Raw genomic sequence first — 17,183 nt, 5'->3', positions numbered from 1 at the left:
CAACTTCACTTTTTAAATGACAACAACCTGGCCAGACTACTGTTGTCAGTGATATAAGTATTTGAAATTAACATGATTTCTTAATGTCTAGTGACATATCAGGGCCATTTTATGATTAATTGAAATACATTTCTTACATATGGTTCCTTTAAGAAAGTCAGATAAAACAAAAGTGTAAAGGATCATTCACACCAACGATAATTATAAACAAATATTATTCTTGTGAATATGAATGACAACGTTCACACATAAACTATAACGACATGAAGAACGAGATCATTGGGGATCACTTTCAGAGCGATTTTGAGAACGATAAAAAGCTAATAGCCAATCAGAACACATCAAATTTTAGCTGTCACCTTCATTAACACAATGTTTATCATTGTTCAGTGTGGACATTTTTATCGCTATGGTTATAGTTACCGTTATCGTTCTTGGTGTGAATGACCCTTAAAGCCAGTCAGTGTCTTGGGGACGTAAAGCAAAACAGAAATCAAATATTGGGAAAGGAGGAGAGAACAGCCAGAATGGGGAAAGCAGGCCTCTTACACCTGAGTACACCTTGGCTATTCACCTGCTGCAACTGAGAGGGAAAGAGACACATGGGCACACACGATGGGCAGGGCCCAGAAAGACCTGGTAAGGTCATAACAGTAAGTGAGTGAGATTCCCATTATTGTCACACAGGAGAACTCTGGCGATTTCTCACATAGATCTCAGTTTCTCAAGGTTACTGAGTACTGTCTGTACAAAGAAAAAGGGAAACAACTACAGTGCTACACTCTGGGGGCATGGTTTTAAAGATGCCCTAGCTGCTCTAGTTGTTGTTGTTTTTTTACTACTTGGTGACCTGGAGAAACAGAGATCTGTGTGAAAAATCGCTGGAGTTTTCCTTTAATCCTTCCAATGTCTGCTACCCAATCCTCAAGTGCTTTGAAACATGCTACTGCGACTCATTTAAGCACACCCCTTGACTGTAAATAATTATCTCACTTCTTTAGTCCACTTCCAAAAAGATCTTGGATATAGTTGCTCCCTCAAAACCATGAGAACTAAATCTTAATCTGAACCTTGGTTGAATGAGATTACTCATGCTGATAGACAAGAATGTAGGAGGGGCTGAACACAGGGCTACCCTACTGTCTTTAGCTATTTCATATGTGTCACTTTCTCTTCTAAAGGATATAATTGGCCAAATTAAATTCCCTGCCTATCCATCAGAATTTGTCCCCCCTAGGCTGTTTAAAGACATTTTTGAGACTTTATAGTTTTAGTTTAGTTTTTTGTCATTCCACAGGCTCAAAGTGTTTCCTCTCAACTTCCACATAGTGGACTGTCTTGCATCAACAACCACATGAGCTGCATCTCTACTGGGTTCATCTTGTGCATCAGCATGATTTCACGATATACACAGGGGTGCTTTAGGTCATTTCTGATGCCAAATGTCAGAAAACCTCCATGGTGTGTGAGGCTCACACCCATTTTCTGCAAGCACAATCCCAAAAAGACATCATCGAGTGGGAACAGCTTCACCTTCTGGGCCGCCACATCCAGTCCCAACACAGTCTGCTGTGACATCAGATATCCACCGCCACTCGGAAAGGGTGGATAGAGCTTACCGGCTGGGTACATCTCAACAGGGACAAAGTACTTTGAGTTTCTGTCTCTGATGGGCAACTCAGGGTCGTGGATGTATCCTACAAACAGGTGATTCACAGGTTTGTGGTCTGTTAGGAACTCAACCAGATTCTCTGTGTTCACAAACACGTCATCATCGCCCTTTAACACAAATTGCGTGCTGTTGCACATACGCGAGAACCAACTGAGGAATCCTACCTCCTTCCTGGTCAGGTTCAAGAATTTGTCCACAAAGTCCCACTGCAAGATGTCCCCATAGCGATGGCTCTCCCTCTGCAGCAGTGGCTGAAGGTCGTGACCCTGCACCAGGTCATATGAGCGGCCCATCAGGAAGACCAGCTTAACTCGTCGACCCTGGATTTTACCTGCGTGACCCCAGGTGTTCCGCACTGCAGCACGGCGGTCGACATGCATAGCTGTGGACTTCACGGCCAACAGTAGATAGAGGTCATCCTCACAAGGTGAAGGGGTCAATAGGATTGGGAATGTCCGGCAATGTCTGTAGCGTAAGAATTCCTGGTATGACTGGGGCAGGTGTGATGGAATGACCTCTGTGCTGTCATTGCCAGAGCATGGGGGGGGCACTGGTGGTGAGGGAGTGCCACTGTGAAATATGTTGGACAACAGAGGGTGTGTGTGTGTCTGGTGGAAAGGTGATGATTTGGAGTCCAGCGGGATGACCAGGTAGTGGTACCTCTTGAACATCACACAGCTGAAGAGGAAGGCCACAACACAGACCAAGGCCCTACTCCAGCAGGACTGAACTCTTTGTCATCTTCATCTTTATGCTGAGAGGCAAAGCAGATGATCAGGTCAAATGAGAGGCAATGACAACAAAACAATTATTTCTAAGTGGCCATTACCATGACATCACATGGACGTGTTAAGCACTACTGTGAAGCAATGCACATCCAGCCGCACATCACCGTGCCCCCAGTCATACATCATTGCTTCCACCATCAGCCTAGCTTAGCAGAGGTGGCCAGATCCAACTAGCTATCTCTCAAAAGTGTCAAAATAACTCCAACATTGTCCTATTTACATGTTGAGACTAGAATCATTACAATGTGTACAAATTTCAATCTAAAATGAGACACATGACTTTTCTAAGCATGTACAACTTAGAACTACATTCTAATTCAGGCAAAGCACTGCTAGTTGGGATTTGCTGAAGTAACACCGGATCTTTTCAGGTGCTACGTGCAAATCACTCCACCCAAGTAGTAGTTCTTTGCCTGAATGAGAACATAGAAAATCATGGTCTCATTTTACATTGGTATTTGTAGCCTATGTTGTAAGTATACAAGTCAAAACATGTAAATGTGGAACATGTTGGAGTTCTTTTATCACGTTTGGGAGCTGAAGGCTAATTGGTTCTGCCCATCTCAATGAGCTATGCTAAGCTAGGCTAACAGTGAGTGCGTCACACTGAGTTACTGCATGCTCAGAGACGAGAAGGATATGCATCATCTTATCTAACTCTGGAGTAGACTCTGAATTAGCTAATTTCCCAAAATGTTAGCGTGTTCCTTTAATTTGTCAAGCAAATGATGGAGTACTAAAAGGTTTAAATATTTCTAAGATTGAGGTACGCATATAGTCTGTGTATGATTCGTTCATTTGATTCAATTGAGAATCCAAAATTTAAAAAAATACTTGTTATTTCATTATTTGTTTATGAATGTGATACAAACCTATTACAACAACGCTTTGTTTGTCAGACTTTTGATTTTAGATCAAAAGTAGAACACTGATTTTGAGATTTATTTTTCTGATGAAATTCCTGTGAAATTTAAAATGCAAGGAAGTACAGCAGATTTCAAAGACACAGACATTTTAATAAGACACTGTATTGTAAACTATTGTAATGTTTTTATAATGTACAGTATGTTGTAAATCATTTTGGATTTGGATCTGCCAAGCAACTAAAACCATATCCATTAACAGAATGAAGTTCCACTACTAGAACATTGCACCTTTAGTAAGTAGATGGTCCTATAGAATGAAAATAACAAGAATGTGTAGCCCCGCAAAGCCTATCTTGGGATTCATCCACCTTTCAAATCAGTAAGAAATTACAATCAATGATAATACACATATCAGCAACATCCACCTAGTGTGTGAGAGAGAGAAAGTGAGAGAGAGGCTGTGAAGATGTTTGAGTCCTATAATCACTCCTCTGGTATATGGAGAGTGTCTGATCATTTCCTTTGGAGATAGAGTTATATGACCCAAAATGGTAAGAACTAAGTCCTGACAGAGGCAAAGCGTAACTTCTAGAATGGTTTTCCCTTTAATGTGACCTTCATTTCATTTAAGATGAACTTTTTACTGTCATAAACATTACCAGGATCCTCTTAATAGTGCTTTTTTGTGGGAGCTTGGGCAACGCATCCTCAGTGTTGGGGAGTAACGGAATACATGTAACGGCGTTACGTATTCAGAATACAAATTATGAGTAACTGTATTCCGTTACAGTTACAAGTTAAATAGTTGGTATTTAGAATACAGTTACATTGTTGAAATCAATGGATTACATTCCGATACTTCTCTGTTTCATAAGTTTATTCACTCTCTAAATAAATGAAGGCAACTCCATTTCCCAGAAGCTCCTGAAAGCAATCTATGATGAAATTGTTTCCATGTTTAAATCCCAAGCCCCGCCGTCTTGCACTAGCCTCAAAACGCAGCCAGCGCGTATTATGGACACGTCATCGGAGACCCTGAAATGACTGTTTGCACAGCAAATTAGGAGTAAAGTAAGTGGAGGTAACTCCTGTTCCTCACTGATCTTGGTTCCTGATGTCTGTTCAAAGGATATTTTCCCAAGTATTAATAGCTCAGGCTACTTCAGCCAATCGGTTACACAGTTTGCTAATCAATAAACAAAGCCTAGTTCACATGTTGATTTAGACCTACAATAAAACCAATCTCTAAAATAGGCACTGCATTCTTAGTTTTTTATTCTAACTTAAAATAGCTTTATGGATTATTTATTTTTTCTAATTAGATCTACATTTACGTTTTAAAATGAATTATATGGTGCAGCCTCTGAAGAATTATTCTTGTGAGTAGTGATGGTAATTTTCATGTACCCCAGTTATCTTGAAACTCAGTCAGGATGAATGGTCAATCAGGAAACAGGCTTTATTCTTTACAATGATGTGCATCAAGGGAGAGCCACAAGTTTCACCAAGAGGATTCACCCGTATCTCTAACTACACAGAGGTGTATACTAACTTTATGTTACAAACAAAAGAAGGAGTGACCTCTAGGTCCAACCCAGTTTGAATATGCAATAGAAAGGGAGGATGAGGATTTGGCCTTCATCAGGTCTGGTCAGCTTCTATTATCTTTTAATTAAAACTACCCCCTTTCCTGGGAAGTCCTTCAGAGGCCTGGACACATGCTGTTCTACAAACATTAACATTTCACACATGGTGATAGGCAAAAGGCCTCTAGACAAGCTTTCATTGAATTCAAGGATAAACAAAGGATGCTTGCATACAGACCAAAGACACACACAGGATACACATGGGTACAAAAATCACAGATGACCATAAGAAGTACGCAGTATGTACATCTACAGAAATGAGGCTGATTCACAACACTTTCAAATCCCCCTTTTCAAGTCATAAAGACTTGAATAATTAAACTATTCACATAAAATATGAATCAGCTTATAACAAACAGAGGACTTTTAGGGTGTGGAAGGAAGTTACAGATCATGGGAGAATAAAAATAACAACAGTAGAAAGACTGACATCATCTACCATAGAAACAGCTAAGAAAATGCAACCAAAGCCAGTTTCCATTCTTCTTGTGGTGCACGATGCAATAGAATAAAATCACAGGTGGGTTGCTTTCATGTGGTGTACAATGTTTAGGATGTGTATGTGTGTGCAAAAATGTGCTTAGGGCAGCGCTTGGCTCTATTAATAGGGGGCGTTCCCCCACACTCCTCTTCTTTTTCTTCAATATTTCCTTCTCCAGTTAAAGTATACCAACAAAATAAAATCCTCTAGTCTGAAGGTCAGGGTCGACTACCTGGAACCTTCGGATCCTTGCTGTTTTTGGGGGTTATTCTGCCCACAGCAGGTCCACTATTCTAAATTGATCCAATCTTTCTCGTGATGTTCTGACCAAGGTCCTTTTGTGGGATGGTACACAAGACTTCCAAATGCTGCTCTCCCAGGAACACTGTGCTGCTGGGGTCTTCAGGGGTGGTGTTGGATATCAGATCAAAGGGCTGTCCCCCTTTCGATAAGCTGTGTCTTCCACCATCACACTTCTGTCCCATCCATCACACTTCTGTCCCAACCATGAGAAGCCAGCGGGGGAAGTGAGACATGCGTCGTTAGGATGGTCCGTGTACCTTCTGTTCATTTGATTTTCAAGGTGGAAACAGTGATCAAAAAACGGATTTGAAGACCTTTACCTAAAACAGTACTTCCCAGAGAAAAATAAAACACAAATATTGAAGCATTTTGTGGAAAAAATAATCAAATATACAATGAGGGTTTGAATTTCAATATTGTAATTTCAATTAGTCATTATTCAGGTTAAAAATGAAAACCCAGGCACACGAGGCCACCACACACTCAACAAGCTACTGTATGCTGACAGCATTTTTTTGCCACTGCCCGAATGGATAATTGCTAGCCTATATGTTCATCAAAGGGAGCAAGATGGTGATGTTGAAGGACAGTGATCTGCACATAGAAAAAAAATCGCCAGAACATTCCAAGCTTCTCATTTTGATCGATATGTAGGCCTAATTTATGTCCAGGTGTGCTAGGGAGTGGGATTAAGGTTGCGTGCACCCTTCGAAGAAAGAGGGGAAATGTCACTGAAAAGACAATAGACATCATGCATTTATTTGCCTATGTTTTGTAGGTATAGGCTTAGCTTAACAGTTTAATCTGCAAAAAAAAAAAAATCTAACGTCGGTGGGTTTGACTCGTTGTATCGGACTCCCATAATGCCATATGTGCATGTTGGAATGTGATATATCGGTTTTAGTAGGCCTATTGTATTGTGTAATTGTGTTGTGTGTGACTACCCGTTCGTGTATTGTGCATGTGTTAGTGACTAGCCTTGTGTGTTTGATGTTTTGACCTGTCTGTGTTCCCCGCTCCTGACCCAATAAATGTACTGATTTGAACCTTGTTGCCTCAGTTGTTACAATATGAATATAAATATAAATTAGTTGTATGTCACTTTGAACAGAAGCATCTGCGAAATACCATTATCATAACCATAACCAAATACGTCCTTGGTCAGCTGGCTACTAGCCTATGCTTCCTTAGGCCTTATCACGTGCATCCCCCCACACCCCCGCCCCAATGCAATTAGCTCATTCTAGATTCTTCCTCCATTACTATTCTCCCTTATACCAACATAATACAGGCAACGATAGGCTAGTCGCGCATACAGAACAACAGAGGAGCCCAAATGCATATTGTCGTGCCTCATGCTAGGCCAGTGAATTGTTGTCCGATTTTCCCCAGCTCTGCGTTCTACGGCTTCCACTCCCCTTGCTCCTAGTTGATACAATGTAGCTGACATTTCTGCGTAAGTTAGCTTGTTTACAAACATGTCTCTAATTAAAACGTCATAGGTTTCAATGTAGGACAGCCTAGCGGGGATAGGCCAAATGAAAAATTAAGGAAAGTGCCGATTTCACATTCTTGTTGTGCGGATTTTGGATTTCGGTCTTGGGGATACAAAGTTTAATATCCAAAACAAAAACACGAGGGAATGTCCTATTTTGTTTTTTAAAAATACAGATATAAGGTCGTTTTTCGATTTTCAATTTTCGTTTCGAATTTGAAAATCAAATGAACAGAAGGTACACGGACCTAGGATGTCTCTGGGTCTGCGACTTCAGAGTCTGTAAACAGATCTTGAAAATACATGTCTTGGAGCAAGAAGTTTTAGCTGTCATTCCAGTACTAATAAGCAAATGATCATTTAGTGGAGTTCAACATTTTTCAAAGATGACGTCAGCTGCAGTCAGGTCTGTCTTGACCTCTCAGTTATACCTCCAAACATGCAAACAATACAGTACATGAACTTTGAGGCTTGAACAGAATTCCTAGTAATAATGTAAACATTTCTTATGACAGTGGTAACAAAACATCTCGTCCAAATCTATTAAACAGTGTTCTTGAGAAGTAAAGTTTCTTGAGGAGCCCAAGTCCTCAACCTATAATGTAACAGGCTATCTACACACATCACCATCACCATTGTTAAAAACCATCAACCATCAACCATCCCCCTTCGGATCGGTGGCACACCCTTGTCCATCAGATCCGCCTCCGAAACTGATAACAAAACAAACTACATTGTATGAAATAACATGGTAAGATTCTGCTTGTAGACATCAAATATCATCCGGTGATGGGTGGCTAGGAGCAAAGCTTGTAAATGTATGAAATAAATAATTACAAAACAAACAAACAAACAAACAAGATAAAAAATTAAACTTCAACCCGCTTTCTAATGAAATTAAAATATATCAGCAGTTAAAGCAAGCAAACAAACCATCAGAAAATAAAGCAATGAGAAAAAAAAAATAAAAAAAAAATAAATAACAACACAGCCAGGAAAGGCTCAAATGGGGATTATATAAAAATTATCCTCCTGTTGTCTTAGCATCTATAATGGAATTGGGAAATCTGTAACCATATCATCTGAGCAACAAGTATTCCTAGTCAGGACAAACTGAAAAGGAAATCAAATGAAATAAACCGTAAAATAAAGAAATAAAAGGTGCAACAGAATAACAAAAATAAAATTCAAAGTCAAAGAGAATCAAATCAAAGAAAGTATAGAAATGATATTAGTTACTACCAGCATCTGTATAGCCTAGGTGCTTTAAAGCAACAACAAAAAAAGTTACAGACTCTATGCTCTTAGACTGAAGCATACAACTAAAACCAGTACATAACTTATTATCTTCAGCTTTAAGTGACTAGAGTAACATTATAAAAACAGGACTGTGATTGTAGATCACCAAGGAAATTAAATCTGTGTTACATTTATAAAAAGTTCCCCTTGGTACAAAGCTATTACCATTGGAATTAAGTTTCCACATTCACACATGCTGGCCAGCACACACATTCATTCATTTGGGGCCCTTGTTGACAAGAGGGGTAACAAGACAGGTCAGGACAAACATAGACGACATGTAACATATATATGGCCAAGAAAGAAAGGGGTACATGTTTAAATATGACCAAGTTAGATTCCTGAAAATTTGTCAATTTGTGTTGTATGGTGGATTTCTACATTTCTTTGCCCAATGGCCTCACCTGCCACAGTTATGACAATAACCTGGTAGTGTCACTCTACCGTTTGATGTATGTAGGAATGGCTGGTTTTGCACTGCTGAGATCTTAAATGTATCACCAGAAAGTTGGGCAATGCTGGCTTCAGCTCTCTGTCCCCAAGTTAAGAATGCTCCCCAGCTTTCTACCATAGGGAGGCCTAAACTCCACATTTGCCGATATTTGTCATTCATGTTTTTAGCAGCAGTATCGATTATAAAACTAGACCCAAGATCCGGTGTGTCTGGACAGCAGGCAGCCAATGTCCTGTGTTACTCTGCAAACAGAGTGGACCAGGAGGTGAAAGACTCTCTTGGTCCCTGAGTGCAAGCAGTCAGAGAGGTAAATGAATAATGCCCTCTTCCTAAGATTTCCTGAGTTATGTTCTCACAATCAGCTAAGTACACTTCCCAGGCTGCATCACTATCAGGCGTAGCCCTAGGCCAATTAGCATCAGACAAGCGTGTGGCATAGCTCAAAGGGGCTTTGGCTTTTATCACAGTAACAACTTCACTGAATTCAAGACAAAAGGTGATTACAGCATCTTTCAATTTCACCCAGAAATCAACATTTGGGTCTTGTGTGTTGAGTGGCGGTAAGGACTGCAAAATGTGGCTTAGAGCTCCAGGTGTCATAGGAGTGCCAATTCCCAGAGTACCTCGGTGGCCAGGTCCTTTGTAAGTCAAATTGACGCCATGGATCATTTGACCTCCAGCGGTGTCTGCGGGTGTTATGGGCCTAATGGGAGCCATTTGAGGGTATGTTTGTGATGTAAATGGGGTGGCTACAGGTTGAATTCAGTACACACTCTCCTGTTGTTTCACAAAAGGTGGGGGAGGGGCTGAGGGCTCATTAGCCCCCATCACAGCAGCAATTTGTCCACACTTATCATTAACTTGGGCAGCAGCCTCTTCAACTTTCATCACTAACTTGGTTATGAGTCGTGTATAATCTGCAATCCCTTTGGGATCTTTTACATCAATGGTTGGGACTGTTCCCATTAAGTTCTCAGCAACCTTCAACAACTTATCAGTAGCATTTTTCATTTTCTTTCGCAGTTTAGGCAAAGATGTAGGATTACCATCTGACTCTGTCAAAAATCCCTGTGATCTCTTTGTCCACATACAAACAAGATAGCGGGAATAATGTCTCTGTTTCTTTTCAGATTTAAGAGCGAGAATCCATTCACTAGCTTTTCTGACTCCCCAAACCTGTTGGAAGCCATCTTTAACCATATCAGCCTTAAGTTTTGCATGCTCTGTCTCATCCCCAATCATAGCCATAGCAATCTGTACACTCAAAGGAACCTTAACACATGAATCCTGTTTTTCCATATCGTGACCAGTTTCCACTATTCAAATAATTAAATTTAAACTTCAGATATCAATTCAATTTCAAACTAGTTGTAAATTCATCCAAATATCAATTTGTAAGCCAAATATCTTTTTCTTACATCCTGTGTGACCAGCAGCATATTCTTATACTATTGTTTCAGGTGAGAGACCCCAGGCAAGCAGTCCCCAATATAGTAGCATTTACAGGAGAGTGGCCCTTTTCTCCAACTACCCAAAATATGGCTTCAGAGAAGCCCAACTAGATCTCACTGAGACCACTTGTATACTTGTCAGTACTATGGCCATTTACAGAGGAAAAATGCTCTAACACCCAAAATATGGCTTCAGAGAAGCCCAACTAGATCTCACAGAGACCACTCGTCAGTGCGTATGGCCATTTCCAGAGCAGGAATGCTCTAACGCCCAATATGGCTTCCAGAGTGGGAGCCCAATATCCTCCAAGAGGTCAACTGTCAATCCTCATCAGGATGACTATGGGATTAACTCACCAGAATCTCACCACCAGAAAACACAAATGCTCACCTTAAGAGTGCTGTCAACCAGGATGATGAAGATGTTAGCAGACTTGAATCTCAGTAAATCCAAAATTGTAATCTCACGGTTGGAACCTCCATAAAACTGATGGTAATTTTCATGTACCCCAGTTATCTTGAAACTCAGTCAGGATGAATGGTCAATCAGGAAACAGGCTTTATTCTTTACAATGATGTGCATCAAGGGAGAGCCACAAGTTTCACCAAGAGGATTCACCCGTATCTCTAACTACACAGAGGTGTATACTAACTTTATGTTACAAACAAAAGAAGGAGTGACCTCTAGGTCCAACCCAGTTTGAATATGCAATAGAAAGGGAGGATGAGGATTTGGCCTTCATCAGGTCTGGTCAGCTTCTATTATCTTTTAATTAAAACTACCCCCTTTCCTGGGAAGTCCTTCAGAGGCCTGGTAACATTCTGTTCTACAAACATTAACATTTCACACGTGGTGATAGGCAAAAGGCCTCTAGAAAAATTTTAACATGCGTTTTTTGATGGTCATTACGCGATCACATTCATTTTGAGGGCACTGATATATATATATATAGTATAGATATATATATATAGTAGCCTATATGTGGCCGGGTAAAATACACACAGCACAACAAATACAAAAGATAGGGTTTATTTCTGATAGATTCTTAGTTGACTAGTTACAAGATATAAAAGAAAGAAAATACAGTATGCTTCAAATAAAAGGGTAATGTAAAGCACTACAGTGTTTCCCCTACAATGTATTCATCAGCGGCGCAGCGCCGCTGCTGGAAATCAAGCGCCACTGCAAAAAAAAGTTGCCTAATTAAAAAAAAAAAAAAAGACGCAAGTGAACTTCAGGAACAGCTGCCGTTCGCTAAGGTTTCATGTCAACAAATAATAGTAGGCTAACGTTGAAGGCGCAGTCAGGATTCCACAGGAGATCACGTTTGTTTGTGTTTATGTTTAAGTTTATTAGCAGACGCATTTTTGTGCAAGGTAGCCTACATTATGTTAACCAAGGAACCAAATTAAACACACCAGCGAGATAGCTGCCCCTACCTTCAGTAACCTATTCCCAGATAAATTCCACGCATTGTTTCGTTTTTGTTTGTGATACAGGCAATGATTAAGTGTGCTTGCAAAGCAGCACACTTATTGTTCTTCTTAAGTTTTCTTATTAAGTGTGCTTGCAAAGCAGCACACTTATTGTTCTTCTTAAGTTTTCTTATTATTAAGTGTGCTTGCAAGCACACTTATTGTTCTTCTTAAGTTTTATTAGGGGTCCGAGCAGCGTAGCTGCAGGAACCCTATTGTTTCTGTACCGTTCATTTTTTGGCCAAAATTCTGTAAAAGTCATACTGCAGCCTAAACCGTAACTCCAAAACTCTTGAAATTTTCAGGTATGGTTACCAGTACCCCCCTCTACCCATAACCCAAAATTTGGGGTACTGCACCCAAAGGTGGCGCTATTGAAAAAAAAAGTTAATTATGCTTATTTCTCCTTACCAGATTCACCTAGACTCAAAATTCTTTCAGAATATTAATCTCTAAACTCAGATGCATCTTTTTGGCCCTGGTCTTATGGTCTACAAATGTTTACTTTTTCCACAATTTCATGGAAAAGCCAAACATTATAAAAAGTTTCACACTCTTCAAAAATAATCGAATCTTCACCAAAATTCTCACAGACAATATTTAGACCAAGCCTCACAAAAGTTATCGCTCAGAATTTTGATATTTTGTTCCATTTCAGAGATATATGCCAATAAAGTTAGACCACTTAGGCCTTTTTTCCTAGATCACCTATATTCCTATAAACCGTAAGTCCTAGAAACTTGACATTTTCAAGTATTGTTACCAGTACCCCCCACTACCCATAACCCAAATTTGGGGTACTGCACCCAAAGGTGGCGCTCTTGTCAAAAACGCTTATTTCTCCTTACCAGATTCACCTAGACTCAAAATTCTTTCATCATATTAATCTCTACATTCAGATGCATCTTTTTCACCCTGGTCTTATGCTCTAAAAATGTTTACTTTTGCCACAATTTCAGAGAAAAGCCAAACATCATAAAAAGTTTCACAGGCTTCAAAAATTATCAAATCTTCACCAAAATTCTCACAGACAATGTTTAGACCAAGCCTCACAAAAGTTATCGCTCAGAATTTTGATATTTTGTTCCATTTCAGAGATATAGGCCAATAAAGTTAGACCACTTAGGCCATTTCTCCTATATCACCTATATTCCTATATGAGTAATTTTTTTTCTTGGATAACAACCATACAACCATCATTAGGTGGATACCATTAACAGTGCACATTTTCAGATATGTACTCTTTTTTATAAAGCCCTTAATTCTATTGTCAAATGTATGCTAGGAATTTTCTTGATGTTGTGTGTTTGCCAACACACATTTTCACCATTTGAATGTGACTGCTCAATGTGTATGATTGTCAGTGGCTGAGTGGGATAATGCCTAGTGCTGGTGTTTGTTAGGTTGAGAGTTCGAATCCTGCTAGAGCTTTAGGCTCAAGATGCACATGCTATTGGTTATTGAAGATTCACACTATTGAACAGCACCTGAATGACATCAGACAATTAACATTCACACTCATTAGTTGCCAAGAATCAGAATGCCGACACACTCTATGACATATAGGGGAACTTCTTTGTTTACTATTTTTCCTTCATCATTAAGTCTATCATATTTATATTTCATCCATTACTGTTCTTCTCTATAAATGTCTAATTGCCCCAGAATATCCAAAAGTTTTCAGGTGTATTTTTTCAGGAAAGCCCTTCATTTTATTGTCAAATATATACTTGGAGTTTTTCTTGTGTGTTTACCAACACACATTTTCACCATGTGAATGTGACTACCCAATATGTAGGATTGTCAGTGGCTCAGTGGGATAATGCCTAGTGCTGGTGTTTGATAGGTTGAGGGTTCGAATCCCCGGTAGTGCTTTAGGCTCTACCTCGAATACTATTGGTTATTGAAGATTCACACCATTGAACAGCACCTGAATGACATCAGGCAATCAACATTCACACTCATCAGTTGCCAAGAATCAGAATGCCGAGACACTCTATGACATTCAGGGGAACTTCTTTGTTTACTATTTTTCCTTCATCATTAAGTCTATCATATTTATATTTAATCTATTAGTGTTCATCTCTACAAATGTCTAATCGCCCCTCCATGCTTGGAGTTTTTCTTGTGTGTTTACCAATACACATTTTCACCATGTGAATGTGACTGGCCAACATGTAGGATTGACAGTGGCTCAGTGGGATAATGCCTTGTACTGGTGATCCTTAGGTTGAGAGTTCAAATCCCACTTGAAGCATTAGTGGGTTGTGGATGTTAGCATACTACAATAGAAAGCTGTTGGGTTGTGGAGGATAACACACTATAACATTACAGCTACTTGTCAATATGGACTTGTAGTGCAAGGCAAGTATTACTGTATAATTATAAGCTGTAGCCTATAATTATTTGTTATTCTTATAATATTTGTCATTTCTTATACATATTTAGTCGGCTCTTCCACTTGACAGAACAACTCTATATCGGTTAAGGATGTCACGCATGAAACAATGCTGCAGAAACATGAAAATATGACTTTGAGTTTAGTAGGCTATAATTTTCAGTTCCTGTTTATCTATTGCACAATGGGTAATAATTTGAAGGAATCATGTTGCAGTCTTGTAAATAGTGACCCTGCAAGATCCCTAGTCATTGCAAAATCAAAGTCTGTGACTTAAAACTCTACTACTTGTCTTTAGATGTGAGAGGGTCTGAGACTGTAGTCTTTCAAAAATCTTTTCCAAATCTTTGCAAATCTTTCCAAAGTTTACCCGCTGGGAAACCCTGTAGCTCCGGAGCAGGGGCTCAGACCAGGATAAATTGTTTGCTCGCCCTCAGTTCGCTCTTTTGTTCATCTCAACCCAGCACTCCAGTGTGTCCTGCTCTGTGTGCGTCTTTGAGTTAACGTAAGTCATCACTTTAATCACCCTCACTATGACTTTTGTGATGTTTATCAGTTTGTAGAGTAGCTCTGCCATCATGTGTAAAGTTAAGGTCTTTGTTTGTTGGTTTGGTGTGTTGGAGTCCCATGTGAGAGATGATTAGGTGATGTTGGTTGACTTGGGATGTCAAGTATTGTTTAGTTGTACCTTATATAGCCATATGATTTCAGTTTATTGTTCAAATGTCAATTGGTTTGTTTGTGAGTTGGGATCTGTACTGATTTACCCCATTTCACTGATTACTCCATTTTCTGTTTGTTTCCTCTTTGATGCAGCACACATACAAGTAAAGAACAAAAGAACAGATGAATTGAAACTCAAATAAAGTTAACTTGTGTTGCACCGAAACCTGCCATCTCCGTGTCATCACTCCATACCATTGAGCCTTCTGAGTCACACCATTGAACAGCACCTGAATGACATCAGGCAATTAACATTCACACTCATTACACACTGCTGGTGTTTGTTAGGTTGAGAGTTCGAATCCTGCTAGAGCTTGAAGCTCAAGATGCACATGCTATTGGTTATTGAAGATTGACACCATTGAACAGCACCTGAATGACATCAGGCAATTAACATTCACACTCATTAGTTGCCAAGAATCAGAATGCCGACACACTCTATGACATATAGGGGAACTTCTTTGTTTACTATTTTTCCTTCATCATTAAGTCTATCATATTTATATTTCATCCATTACTGTTCTTCTCTATAAATGTCTAATTGCCCCAGAATATCCAAAAGTTTTCAGGTGTACTCTTTCAGGAAAGCCCTTCATTTTATTGTCAAATGTATACTTGGAGTTTTTCTTGTGTGTTTACCAACACACATTTTCACCATGTGAATGTGACTGCCTAAAATGTCGGATTGTTAGTGGCTCAGAGGGATAATGCCTAGTGCTGGTGTTTGTTAGGTTGAGAGTTCGAATCCTGCTAGAGCTTTAGGCTCAAGATGCACATGCTATTGGTTATTGAAGATTCACACTATTGAACAGCACCTGAATGACATCAGACACTTAACATTCACACTCATTAGTTGCCAAGAATCAGAATGCCGACACACTCTATGACATATAGGGGAACTTCTTTGTTTACTATTTTTCCTTCATCATTAAGTCTATCATATTTATATTTCATCCATTACTGTTCTTCTCTACAAATGTCTAATTGTCCCAGAATTTCCAAACGTTTTCAGGTGTTCTCTTTCAGGAAAGCCCTTCATTTTATTGTCAAATGTATACTTGGAGTTTTTCTTGTGTGTTTACCAATACACATTTTCACCATGTGAATGTGACTGGCAAAGATGTAGGATTGACAGTGGCTTAGTGGGATAATGCCTTGTACTGGTCATCCTTATGTTGAGTGTTCAAATCCCACCTGAAGCATTAGTGTTAAAATACTGTTGGGTAATGGAGGTTAGCATACTAGAATAGAATGCTGTTGGGTTGTGGAGGTTAGCACACTATAACATTACAGCATTACAGCTACTTGTCAATATGGACTTGTAGTGCAAGGCAAGTATAACTGTATAATTATACGCTGTTTATCTTATTGACTCCGACACAGAACCCACCACCACAAATACAATTCAATTCAGTGGGAAACACTGCCTTCCATTATCAAACCCTTCATCTTATCCACAACAAATAAATAGTCCTGTAGAATCAAGTATTGTTAGAATACTGTTGGGTTGTGGAGGTTAGCACACTATAATGTCACAGCACAGGGTAATCCTAATTTTATGCATCAAATTTATTCCAATCCAACTCAAAAGTTTTGAACGACACAAAGTGAAGGTTTTATCCAGATCAAAACCAAGAATAGATTATGTGATCTAATCCAATTTCAGGATCCTTGTTTCCCTTTGAACAACCCATTTTCAAGATTTGATCCAATCCGATAGCTGAAATCCGGTAACTGAAATCCGATAACCGAAATCCGATCACGTTTCTTTTGAACAATTGTGCCCAAACAATCAAAGCATATGTAAAACTAAAAAGCTATGCCATCATGTTCGTTTTGCTCGGACCCCGTAAATCACCGCTTGCGGTTATATTTAGGGGTCCGAGCAGCGTAGCTGCAGGAACCCTATTGTTTCTGTACCGTTCATTTTTTTGCCAAAATTCTGTAAAAGTCATACTGCAGCCTAAACCGTAACTCCAAAACTCTTGAAATTTTCAGGTATGGTTACCAGTACCCCCCTCTACCCATAACCCAAAATTTGGGGTACTGCACCCAAAGGTGGCGCTATTGAAAAAAAAAGTTAATTATGCTTATTTCTCCTTACCAGATTCACCTAGACTCAAAATTCTTT

The 17,183-nt window shown here is 39.4% G+C and overlaps 1 protein-coding gene across 2 annotated transcripts; it reads right to left on the bottom strand.

The window, feature by feature from the left end:
- Positions 1-1,197: 1,197 nt before the first annotated feature.
- LOC143109472 (N-acetyllactosaminide beta-1,3-N-acetylglucosaminyltransferase 4-like) lies at positions 1,198-11,079 on the bottom strand. Of its 2 annotated transcripts, none has more exons than XM_076272216.1 (2): positions 10,847-11,079; positions 1,198-2,426 (listed from the first exon to the last, which is right to left on the bottom strand). In XM_076272216.1, exon 2 carries the CDS (start codon positions 2,341-2,343, stop codon positions 1,315-1,317), a length of 1,029 nt encoding a protein of 342 aa, XP_076128331.1. In that variant the 5' UTR covers positions 2,344-2,426; positions 10,847-11,079; the 3' UTR covers positions 1,198-1,314. The 2 variants fall into 2 exon arrangements, 1 of the variants encoding a protein (XP_076128331.1); XR_012983875.1 differs by lacking the exon at positions 1,198-2,426 and adding an exon at positions 4,737-6,087.
- Between the last annotated feature and the right edge of the window lie 6,104 nt (positions 11,080-17,183).

The sequence above is a fragment of the Alosa pseudoharengus genome, unplaced genomic scaffold (genome assembly GCF_046254945.1).
Source record: "Alosa pseudoharengus isolate Yale_2024_CS ecotype anadromous, Long Island Sound unplaced genomic scaffold, YU_APseudo_1.1 YU_APseudo_1.1_scf_7, whole genome shotgun sequence".
NCBI lineage: Eukaryota > Metazoa > Chordata > Actinopteri > Clupeiformes > Clupeidae > Alosa > Alosa pseudoharengus.
The sequence above is the reverse complement of the archived record's forward strand: the minus strand, read 5'-3'. Positions and strand labels throughout refer to the sequence as shown.